This window comes from Primulina eburnea, chromosome 13, assembly GCF_022965805.1.
Source record: "Primulina eburnea isolate SZY01 chromosome 13, ASM2296580v1, whole genome shotgun sequence".
Taxonomy (NCBI): Eukaryota; Viridiplantae; Streptophyta; class Magnoliopsida; order Lamiales; family Gesneriaceae; genus Primulina; species Primulina eburnea.
Genome location: NC_133113.1, coordinates 30,750,991 through 30,763,250, shown reverse-complemented (window position 1 = coordinate 30,763,250; position 12,260 = coordinate 30,750,991). Strand labels below are relative to the sequence as shown.

Genomic DNA, 12,260 nt, shown 5'->3' with positions numbered 1-12,260 from the left:
TAAGCAACTTAGAAAAAGGCTACCATAAAAAATGTGAGTGAAAGTCGTTATGAGTGGGTTGTCGTGGATGTCAGCTTCTCAAATGGTCTGTAATGTAATAAAAAATATCTCAAATTGATATATTGAACTATAAAGATTGACTTATAAACCCTATCTACATCACCAAATAGACAAGTATTTTAGGATAGACAAAAACTTGTGTGAGACGGTCTCACGGGTCATATTTTGTGAGACGGATCTCTTATTTGGGTTATACATGAAAAAATATTATTTTTTATGCTAAGAGTATTATTTTTTATTGTGAATATCGGCAGGGTTGATCCGTCTTACAGATAAAGATCCGTGAGACCGTCTCACAAGAGACCTATTCTTTAGAATAATAGTTTTTTTTGAGTTTATAACCTATCACTTTTTGAGTTTATAAAATGACAAAAACTTATGTAAGATAGTCTCACAGGTCGTATTTGTGAGACGGATCTTTTATTTGGGTCACACATGAAAAAGTATTCTTTTTATGCTAAAAGTATTATTTTTTATTGTGAATATGGGTAAGGGTTGACCGGTCTCACAGATTATAATCTGTGTGACGATCTCAAATGATACACACTCCTATAAAATAGCAGTAACTTGTCATGTTAAAATGAACATTCTTTACCTTTTAAATTTTCATTAAAAAATTAAATAAATGATAATTTTTGTCAAATATTAAGAATAAGGTCATACATACATACACACACACACACACACATATATATATATATATATATATATATATATATATATATATATATTATTAGATTTGAGATACATAAAATAGTTAACTTCGATATCATGATTAGAGCTGTCAATCGGGCCGGCCCGTGTCGGGTGGGTCGGCCCGACTCGGGTTGAGAAGTGGTCGGCCCGTGGCGGGCCGGCCCATTGGGTTGGTGGGTCGGGAAATCCCAGCCCAGCCCACCAAAAGATGGGCCGCGGGTTGGATTGGGCCAACCCACGGGTCTAAAAAAATCTAAACAATTTCAATACATTTGCTTAGTTTTGCATACTGTAGTTCACCCAAAACAATTGACAAAAAACGCTGTGCTGTAATCTGAATAAAAAAAGGTTGTTGGCGGTCAAAGAATCCAAAGATTAGTGAATGTTAAAACATGAAATGTCACAATTGACAGTGAAATAAACGAACAAAGAGCTAAAAAGTTAGTTCAAAGAAATTAAAGTTCATCAAACTAAACAAAAAAAACAATACATTTTTTAAATTTCATTAATCATGAAATCATTCATATCAAATTCTTCTCCTCCATCTTCATCATCTCCCCCTTTATCAATATCAGCATTTGATCCCTGATTAGACAACGCTGTTTTAACACTTGTGTCGTCTTCATTACCTTGATCAACATTAAAATACAAAAATACGAATGTGGTTAAAATTAAAATAATAATAAACTAATTTATCAACTAAGTCAACAACAAACTACAAATTTGCAAACAAAATTACCAACGTAACCATGCAACCAATTGCGAGTGCAAATAAGAGCTTGAATTTTTTCAGGAAGTGTACAACTTCTATACTTGGTAAGCACACGAGCACCGATGGAAAAAGCTGATTCTGATGCAACAGTAGTAATTGGAATAGACAAAACATCACATGCCATCATTGCTATGGTGGGGTACCGATGTTTTTTATCCTTCCAGTACTCCAAAACATTCAAATCTTGATGATATGCAAATTCAAGTTTTGGCTCCTCCAAATAAAGATCAATTTGAGATTTTCCAACATTTGTAATTGTCTGGCTCTCATATGTCATCATTTCCTATATTAATTGCAATAATTATGATATGAAAATATAAATCAGTTAAATAATACAAGAAAAAAAGTATTAGAATACTTACATAAAAAATGCTTTTACTCTTTCCTTTACCTTCTCCTGCACTTTGGGGAGCAATTTGTGTGCTAGAAGAAGATCGTGGTCGTGAAGAACTTGCATTGTCAGTCTTAGAATATTCATCAAAAAGCTTATAGAAATTTGCTTTCACAAGTTCTATCTTCTCTAGACATTTAACAAAATCACTCTCAACCTTAGAATAAAAAAACTCCAACATCGAAAGCTTTATCCGTGGGTCAAGAATGGCTCCAAATGCAAGCACCATGCTATATTGTGTCCAATACTTTTCAAACTTTCCCAACATTCTTTTACACATATCACTTATCACCTCATCTTCATGCATTAAGTTTTCCTTTAACAAAACTTCAATCTTCCTGACTTGCATAAAATATAAATTTGATGTAGGATAAGAAGAACCGGAGATCAAATTGGTAGTGTCATATTCACAATTTCCACCAGTTTATCTATATCTATATCTATATACCTATAAAAGTGTGGATGAAGGGCATTGTTTTCCAATCGTGCAATGACAAAATTAACCTTCTATACACAATTCAAGATTAGAATGTAACTCCTATATTAATTTTATCAAATAACTCATCTTTATACTACATTTAAATGTTTCAAATAATTCTCTCTACATGTTTTTCCAATGATTTTATTGTAAGTTTGTGATTATATATTTACTGCAATTTCTAATTAAGTAATAAATTATAGTATCACAAAAATATATATGAACATCTATTTCTTTTGTTATATTTCAAATTTAATGGTTAAAATCATATAGTTTCAAATAATTCTCTCTACATGTTTTTTCAATGATTTTATTGTAATTTTGTAATTATATATTTATTGTAATTTCTAATTAAGTAATAAATTATAATATCACAAAAATATATATGAACGTCTATTTCTTTTGTTATATTTCAAATTTAATGGTTAAAATCATATAGTTTCAAATAATTCTCTCTACATGTTTTTCCAATGATTTTATTGTAATTTTGTAATTATATATTTATTGCAGATTTCTAATTAAATAATAAATTATAGTATCACAAAAATATATATGAACATCTATTTCTTTTGTTATATTTCAATTTTAATGGTTAAAATCATATAGTTTCAAATCTATATTTAATAATTATTACATGAGTTTATTTGATATTTACCATATAATCTTATTTGAATGTCCGTTTCTTTACATATATTGATTCATTTATTATTTTAAAACTTATTTAACGAGAAATTAACAGTCATCAATGTTAGTTTACGAAAGATCGATATATAGAATTTATTATCCATGATATATAGAATTGTAAAAATAAAAAGTAAAAAAAAAATTCAGAGGTTAAATTAAATATTATGAGTTATATTTTACTATCAATATTATTATTTCATTTGTATTAATATTGTTTTTAAGAGTTAGTCATAGTGATTTTAAATTGATAATTATTTGTCTTTAGTACGCTTCGCTTTTGTAGATTATGATTTATACATTGGTAAAATACATAATTTGGTTGATTTTTAGGTTATTATGATTTATACGTTGTGTTTGAATATATAATTTTTTTAAAAAATTTTTGTTTTAGTTCATTTTGTTTTATATATTATGTTAATTACAATTTATAATCTAACATAAAATCAACTGCTTGAATTTTAATCTGAGAAACAATTTTGAAAGTAAGTTATATAAGCTCTTATAAATCGTCTCATATGATAAGAAATTAAGCTCAGATAAATAACGAAATGATCAAATTATTTTTTAGAAAATCATATTTTTAAAATTTTTATAATATAATTGAAATTACGTGTAACGCATCTGGGAAAAAATTTTGAAACTAAGTTATATAAGTTCTTATAAATCGTCTCATATGATAAGAAATTAAGCTCAGATAAATAACAAAATGATTCAAATTATTTTTTAGAAAATCATATTTTTTTAATTTTTATAATATAATTGAAATTACGTGCAACGCACGTTCATCATGCTAGTTTCAATAAAAGTTTAAACTTGAAAGATGAACAAGATTTTTGTCAATAGCAAGTTTTGTCTTACAATATCATACTTGACAAGCTGGTTGTTGTATTAAAATATGATTCATTATTCCCTCGGTGATTCTCCCAGAAGTTATTGAATGGAATATCCTGTTTAAGTAACTTTAATCCATTCATGTTTAAATAAAAAAGTGCAGGCAGAACACAAATGACAACTCAAGAACATTTTACAAAATTACAAATTGAACTCGAACCATTCTATTTTCATACTGGGAAACGGTCAATTACAACAAATGCACAAGTCAAATTTATTTTCGGAAATTTTTACAAGAGATAACATGTACATGAGATGATCAAATGATTCATGAATCACTTACTGTTGTTTCACCAACCTAAAAATCATTGTAAATCCGAATCCCTAATTTGAGCAGGATCGATAACTATTCCATGTACTTTCCTTCTTCTATGGAGTATATTTCCACGTGAACTGGGAGTAGAATTGCTGCCTAGCTGTATATGAGGGGGTATCTGAAATTCTTCCGAGTGACCAGATATGCATAGAGCTCCAGAATCATCCTGTTGCCAATATATTTCCACCATAAGGCCCCTGGGATTCTGCGTCGTTTCAGTCCCCGGAATACCAATATACCTCGCCCCTATGGGTACCTGCAAGAACGTATATAGGCTTAAGAATTCATATATTATGGATATTAGTTGGGTGAATCAATGACTCGGGGAAATTTTTTAGTACCAAAAGAGATGCTCCTGAAAATAGTGTGAGGGTGGCCAAGCTTTCTTCGGCAGAAGCATTTTCCAACTCTGCTTGTTTTGCTATGTTAAGGAAAACTTCTTCGAGGGTCGTGAGGCCAAGTTGGATGTCAGATATGCCAAATTCCTTCTCTCTATCTTGGAGTTCTGCGAAGAAGATCTGTGAGGGAATAGAAAATGAGTATTCTTAGTGTTGCATTTGAGCTCATGAACCAAAGATGTAGCTCTTCACATCAGCAATCTCTTTTTCCCCCCTCTTTATGGACAAGAATGTTCATTTAAAGGAGACAAAAATAAGATTTTTTAGATATTCAGTTGCAGGTAAGATCAACACATCCACACCCCCCCCCCCCCCCCCCCCCCCACCCCACATGTTCCACCCAATACACAAACAAACTTCCTCCTTTTCCACGCTGACAATTTACATTTCACCCATTTCCGGAATGATTCAAACATAGCAGTTGATAAACTGAGTCGATTACCCTCAATAGCTTCTCTTTTTCATGTGGAATGACAAAGGTCATAAAGGACTTATTCTCCTCGTTGGGTAAGACACCCAATCGCTGCAAAAAGAGCAAAATTGTAATCAAGAAGCTTTATAATAGGTTGCAAAATATAGTAGTTAATCAACTTAAATGTGACTTACAGATTCAAAGAACTGTTTTACAGCTGTGTGCTGAGGTGTCGTACTTACAGTATCTCTGTTTGGAGTTCCATAAACATCAACAGAAAAGCTTACGTTAGCTATAAAACCTGTCCCAAATCGTGACTTCAACCTTATCGAGGTTCCAATGCACCGAAGTCTGCCCTTTGCCATAATTCCAATTCTATCACTTAAAATGTCAGCCTCTTCCATAGAATGGGTAGTCAGTACAATTGCTCGCCCCTTTTTAGTCTCTTCAATGACGTCCCAGACATGTCTTCGAGTTACAGGATCCATACCAGTGGTCTATGAATTCAAAAATTACCACAATGAAAAATTTAGGGCCAAAGAACTTATTTAAAAAATAACAAATGAAATTTTTAACTGGCTCACCGGTTCATCCAAAACAACCAATTTGGGATTGCCAATTAAAGCAATCGCAACACTGAGCCGACGTCGCATTCCCCCACTATAGCTACTGGCTCTCATTTTGGCAGCCTCCGTGAGTTTAACTTGCGCCAATAATTTCTGTACCTCCTGATATTAAGACAAAAAAAATTCTTTCATTTTCAGGGGTAAAAAGGTCATGATTTCAAGCAATGGCAATTGGTCGCCACCATATGCAGACTGACTAATGCAGCAAAAAAAATCCAACTCAAGAAAAATCAAGTAAAATTAAATGGATACTAATTGATAACAAGTTTAGGTATGAATAGTACATACCGACTCAATTGAAGCAGGGAGTAGACCTTTGATGCTGGCAAACAAATAGAGGTGCTCTTGGCCAGATAATGCATCCCAAAGAACATCAAACTGTTGCATTACCACCCGTTAAAAATTCATAGGCCAGTAAAAGTATAACTGTGAAGCCAAATAGTTGATTTATCATTCTTGTCTAACTAAGCTTATGGAACATTTACAAGGTTCGACGCGCCCACTGGTTTAACCAAACTAGAGTTGAATATATATATATAAAAGAATCTAAATTTTGCAGAGAAAAGTACAATAATACCAAGCATAATAAGAAGGATAAATGTGAAACTAAGTAGCCATAGTTTTGTGAACAGAAATCAATGGCATAATGGAAAACCTCAAATGGCATGTCTGAACTTTTAATATTTACCCCATGAGGTATTCTTTTCTTAAAGTGAGAAAGCCAAGTATGCAACATTGCCCAAAATAAAATGAATGATTTTCGAAAATAAAAACATTCACCTGTGGACAGACTCCTATCATCCTGCGAATATTCAACATCCCAGTTGAGCTTCGAATAGAATTTCCATAAATTAAGGCTGTTAATGTCATGTAACAATCAGAAGACTCGTCACATAACCAAAACAGTTGCAAAGCAATTGATCTCAACAGATCTAAGCCCTCACCATCTCCACCAGTCACTGGTGTAATTCCAGTCAAACAATTGATAGCAGTAGTTTTCCCAGCTCCATTGGGTCCCAGAAGGCAAAATAACTGATCCTTGGGAAAGTTCAGCCACACACCCTGCAGATACATAATCCACCCATCATGTCCTTGCGTGTGCAGTTTATCTTGTATCTCAAGAAAGCTAAATGACATATACACAAAATGAAATAATAAACTACGCAACAATGATATTTCCCAACTTAAACAACTAGTCTACGGTTGAGATCCAAGAGTTGCTAGTACAATGCCCGGAACATCTAATTTAAAGTCTATTTCTCATGTTAACTATAACTTTCTAATTCTTGTTTTTTTCGTTACTAAGCCCACGAGAAGCAATTAGACTCAATCAGCTAAAACACACCCCTTGGTCATGATGCACATGCCTTGCTCCAAAGGCTAAGGACATACCTGAGGTAGAGATTGTTTGAATCCAAGATAATAATGCATCATAGTATTCATTGAATCTTTGCTAGTAGAGTATTGAGTTTTTTTTTTTTTTTTTATAATTGTTCGACAGTTTGTAAAGTATATACAGGGTGACAAGTTATGCAATTTTCTTCATATAACTCAAATCCAGAAGTATCACACCTTAGAACATCTTGCTTCAACAAGGCACATGCTTTACCTCGTGCTTTGGCTTCCATGCTAACCTAAAGCCTCGTACCATTAATAACTATGATATACTCACAATATCTCTGCATGTACACTAGTAAAATTTTATGCTAACATATGAACCATCCTCCCCATTGTTCAACTCAATGATGTTCAACTAAACCAAGAATAATTATTTATTACTCAAACTCAAGCCCTTGTAAGTTGGAACCTTCAGTACTAACTAAGAGATCCTTCCTCTGTGGAGCAAAAACAGGCTTACAAACACATTAAATTTTTAAGTTTACCTTGAGAGCATGGTAAGGTGAGGTTCTCTTGCATTTGCAGCAGCCAATTTTTGTAGATCCAGCATAAATTTTCACAAGACCGCGCATTTGAACAGCAACATCTGAATCAACAACTCCTTCTGAGGCTTGCTGTTTTACTCTTCTTTCCTCTTCTAACACATCTTCATCATCTGGAGCTATATTCTCCAAGGGTGGAATAGAATTTGAACAACTGCAAATGCCTCCCTCTTAAATGGAAGAGGAGTGACTGAAGCATTAACAATCACTTTTGCCAAAGAAGAAACATATTTAATATAAGAAAGTCATTTTATTGAATACCTTCCACCTTGTTTCCACCTTTTCCAGTCCAGTACCAAGGATTCAAAAAGTAGAGCACCGATTTTCTTACTCCAGATGCATTTGGGAAAATATTGTCAAAGTAGATGGCGAGAATGAACCAAACAATGGATGTAGAGACAAGCCATAAGTAAATTTCATTCTGGTAAAGTAAAAAAATTGACTGAGAGATCATAGGACACGGCTTAAAATTTAGAAAATTAATGAAGTGAACATGACATGAACTAAAACTATTTGACATGGCATGCAGAGAAATGATAAATTAAAGATGTGCCAAGTGGATGTACTATTGTTATGACACAATCTGTATCATTGGGTGCACAACTTGTCCTCCCCTTCCAACTGACACCTGGATCTTGAGGAGTTTCAGTTGCACCAGAAAGCAAGTTCAGACCCTCAGCAAGAAGATTAGGAGGAAATAACGACCACACAGTTTGGTACGTCTTAGAAAAGGTATCACTGTATGGAAATCCAAAGGTTGTGACTATCTGAAAGAATAAATAAGGATTTGTCATACCATGTCATTCAGTCGGATATTTGTTGGATAAATTTTGAGCAAAATTGCAAACCTGAGTGATTAAGCCAATAATAAAGATGACGTAACCCAAGGTAGTGGCTGATGAAGACTTGCTAATAAAGGCCGACAACATAAAGGCAAATGCAGTCTGCAGAAGAAGCAGCAAAAAGTTCCAACCATCACATGTTTCATCAGTTTCTCGATATATAATGTATCTTATTAAATTTAGATGGGCTCAGATATCTACCATATTCAATTGAAAAAGAAAAAACAAGAGGAACACAACTGCGAAATTGTTATGCAGAAAAAAATCAAATTGAAACATCATCCCAAAGAGAACAGTGAGAAGTGATGAAATAAATGAGATGATTCCCTCCCATGTGAGCCATGATAACCAATATGCAGAATCATAAAGGCCCATCATGGTCATTGCCTGTCAATAAAACAAAGTGTAAGACACAGACCCAGAATTTTCTGTAAAATGAAGCAATAGTTCTAATATCTTCATTAGATAAATTGAAATGAAAATCAGTTCATACCTGACGAAGTTTGAGTTCTTTCTCTGTTATTAAAGCACTAACTTGGAAGACAAAAGCAAACATAGCAATTGCAAGGAAAAAGGTGGGTCCTGCTCGTTGCACTGCAGAAAAAGTTTCAAGTGCAGGATGCGCGAATTCCTTTATATTGACGACCCAACTGAAGCTTGGATCTGAATTTGAAACATAAATACAGGTTCATATCAGGAAGGAAAATAAGGAAGTGAAATCATGCTTAAAATGGACAAAAATCAAGCATCTCATCTGTTATACCTCCAATGAGTAACCTTGCAATTTCACGCTCTGCAGCAAGTTGAAGGGGAATTTGAAATTTGAGAGTTGGATCTTCGAAAATTCCTCTCCTCGCAAGCGGAGTAGAATTGGTCTGTATCCCATAGCTAATTACCGTAGCACTTCTGTCAACAAAATGCAGAGCACCAGAGCAAAGCATGGGGTTGCTGGCAAGCCAATTGTCTACATCACTTGGTGTTCTGAAATCTTTAACCTGCTCGTAAATGGAGCACAGACAGATTTATAATTTCTAGCTAACGAAGGACATTAATCATTGTGCATACTTAGCTATAAACAAAAAAAAATAAAATTGATATTTCAGATTATGAAAATCATTTATAATCAAGATTGAAGGGAAAAATTGGATGGATTATTATTACGTCCAGTCTCAAGGCAGGTGACAAAATTTCACAAAAAAAAAAAATTCTTGATTACCAAAAACACAATCAGTTACCTAACCAAGGGTGGTAACATAATGCTATCAATAATCGCGATACAACAAAACAGTTGAAAATAAATACCACCACAGTAAAAAAGTCAAAAGAAGAACATGATAAAAAAAAAAATCAATCTTATCCCTATCCAGGACACCAGAAATCAGCAAGCCATGGGACGCTATTTTCGAAAATTAAAGTCAATAAATAAACCACCCATCGTTCCAACAAAAAAACAATCAAATTAATCAACAGAAGAAACGAAAACCTTGTTTTCAGGAATAGGCCTCCCCGGATTATTCAATCGAATCTTCCGCACAATCTCACCAATCCTCGCACTGTCACTCCCACTCCAGACAAAGTCATAGCACGGCCGTTTGGTGTAGAACTTATCCTCACAAGGAAGAATCGGAGGCGCAACCAAAGGCTTCGGATCCCTAACATCTTTAAAGGAAGACGAGGAGGCATACCGCGATTCGACGGCTTTCTGTATGAAAAATATCAGCGAGATGAAGAAAAGCGACGAGAATAGCTGGAGGAATGTTGAGCGCTTGTTCCGCCATGAGAGAAGCAGGTTCTTGAAGAGCAGCGATTTGTATTGCTGGGTTAACAGAGGAAGTCCTCGCCGCAGCTCCATTGCCATTTCTCGGAGAATTTTACAGGGAGGTTTTGTTTTATATACGGGGTTTCGTATTGCAGTTGGAAGACGCGGGGAACGTTGGATGTGCTTTTACGATTTCACCCTTGGAATTTTGATTAATTTAATTATAAGCGAATCTATCCATAAATCATGACAAGCGGGGAGGGATTCGTCATTTGGGAAACCGATAATTCTAAGAAATTTCTTATAGAGTTGAATATCATTATTAATATATTATTAATGGTCTTACCATTTATATATGTGTATCCTTCCTCACCAAGTAATGTTTTTTATTTAATTTTATTGTATTATATATTTAACGACTTTTTATTATTTATTTTTCCAATATGAGTTTGATTTCATAAACTAATATAAAAAAATATTTTAAAAACAATGGAATAACTTCCCCACCTCTTTCTGGCAGTTAGATTAGATGATCAAAAGCAATGTTCGATTTCTACTGATATCTAAAAATTATCATAATAATTCACTTATCTTAGACGGTGAGACGGGCCAAATCTGACGTGTTTTAACAACTCTAGGTAACGGGACATGTCGGGAATTGATATGGTTGATCTATAGCTTTAAGCCTTTAACCATCGCAAGAGCATCGTTTTCGATGATCCATTGTGTTCATCCAAAATGTGAAGCTATACTTTTAACAGCTTTCGTTTATGGCAAACGGGGTGGGGAAACATCCTTTGACTTTTTATGGATTTTAAGGTAAATATATCGTTTTCAAATTCTCTTTTAACTCTATGTGTGTGAAATTAATATTTATTTACACTTTGTAATTTCTTTGTACGTTCAAGGATATTTTTAACAACTTTTTAAATTATTTGCAAGATGTTTAATTTTCTCATGAATTGATTTTCATTTAAAATCGTTTAAATAGACCGATTATTTTCCGAAATTTTCGCTATCTTGTATAGTTTCAGACACGGAAAGTATATCAAGCATAATATGTATGTAATACGAATGATCAATTTGAGTGAAATGGATACCAAAGAATCTAATCCAATCGAAATTCATTCGACTTCCAAGTCAAATACTAATTTAGACAATTTCATTGTTTTCTGGATATTTGACGGAATAACTTCAGTTTTTAAAAACGATTGATACCCCATGGATGAGCCCACTACCCCTGGCCCATCTCAAGCCCAAAAGGAAGACCTGCCCATCTAGGGCCCAGGTGTAGACCGGCCCATCTAGGGCCCAGGTATTCTCCTATAAATACCAGGTTTGAGTGTTCATTTAGGGAATGAATTCACTATATTGTTTTCAGCAGCACCCTTAGCTGCTCCCCCCATATATCCTCAGTCACTGACTTGAGCGTCGGAGGGGCTACGCCAGGACATCCTCCTGGCCCCCTCTTAACGATCTTCTTTGTTATTTCAGGCTCAGGATAACTTCAAAACCCGCGTCTGGATTAGTGACACTTGCTGGGAGCGGACCCTAAATTTCCCGTGAGTATCACTTGGCGCCGTCTGTGGGAAGTTTGAGTTGAGACGTAGATATGGTAGGTAAGAGAGGGAGTGGAAGAGCTACCTCAGCATCATCACGTCCTCGGAGGGGACCTGAACCATCTCGTGCTGAGACAATACAGGAACAGCCACATCTTGAGTCAAGACAGGAGCAACCCCGTCAAGAGACAAGAACCGAGCAACCCCTTCATGACACAAGGGTTGAGCAACCCCGTCCCAATGAGAATGTGGGGAACTTGACCCTAGAACAGTTGGGTCAATTTATCACCCGGACAGTGGATGAGGCCATGAAGAGGAATCAAGAGTCTATGTTTGCAGAAGATCAGGCCGCTCGCCAGGAGCGAGAGGAGAATGTGGAGGGAAGTCAGAGTAGGGTGGAGGAGACGCGACCCCGCCCAAGTGAGGAGAATCCGGA

The 12,260-nt window shown here is 34.7% G+C and overlaps 1 protein-coding gene across 1 annotated transcript; it reads right to left on the bottom strand.

Annotated features, from left to right (window-relative positions):
- Window positions 1-4,103: 4,103 nt before the first annotated feature.
- Window positions 4,104-10,391, bottom strand: LOC140809398 (ABC transporter A family member 2-like). The gene is made up of 16 exons (XM_073167009.1): window positions 9,990-10,391; window positions 9,270-9,501; window positions 9,000-9,169; window positions 8,708-8,893; window positions 8,513-8,608; window positions 8,231-8,431; window positions 7,926-8,085; window positions 7,608-7,834; window positions 6,669-6,786; window positions 6,505-6,581; window positions 6,013-6,102; window positions 5,683-5,826; window positions 5,293-5,595; window positions 5,129-5,209; window positions 4,630-4,806; window positions 4,104-4,544 (listed from the first exon to the last, which is right to left on the bottom strand). The coding sequence occupies exons 1-16, from the start codon at window positions 10,362-10,364 to the stop codon at window positions 4,278-4,280; spliced, it is 2,904 nt and encodes a 967-aa protein (XP_073023110.1). The 5' UTR covers window positions 10,365-10,391; the 3' UTR covers window positions 4,104-4,277.
- Window positions 10,392-12,260: the final 1,869 nt, after the last annotated feature.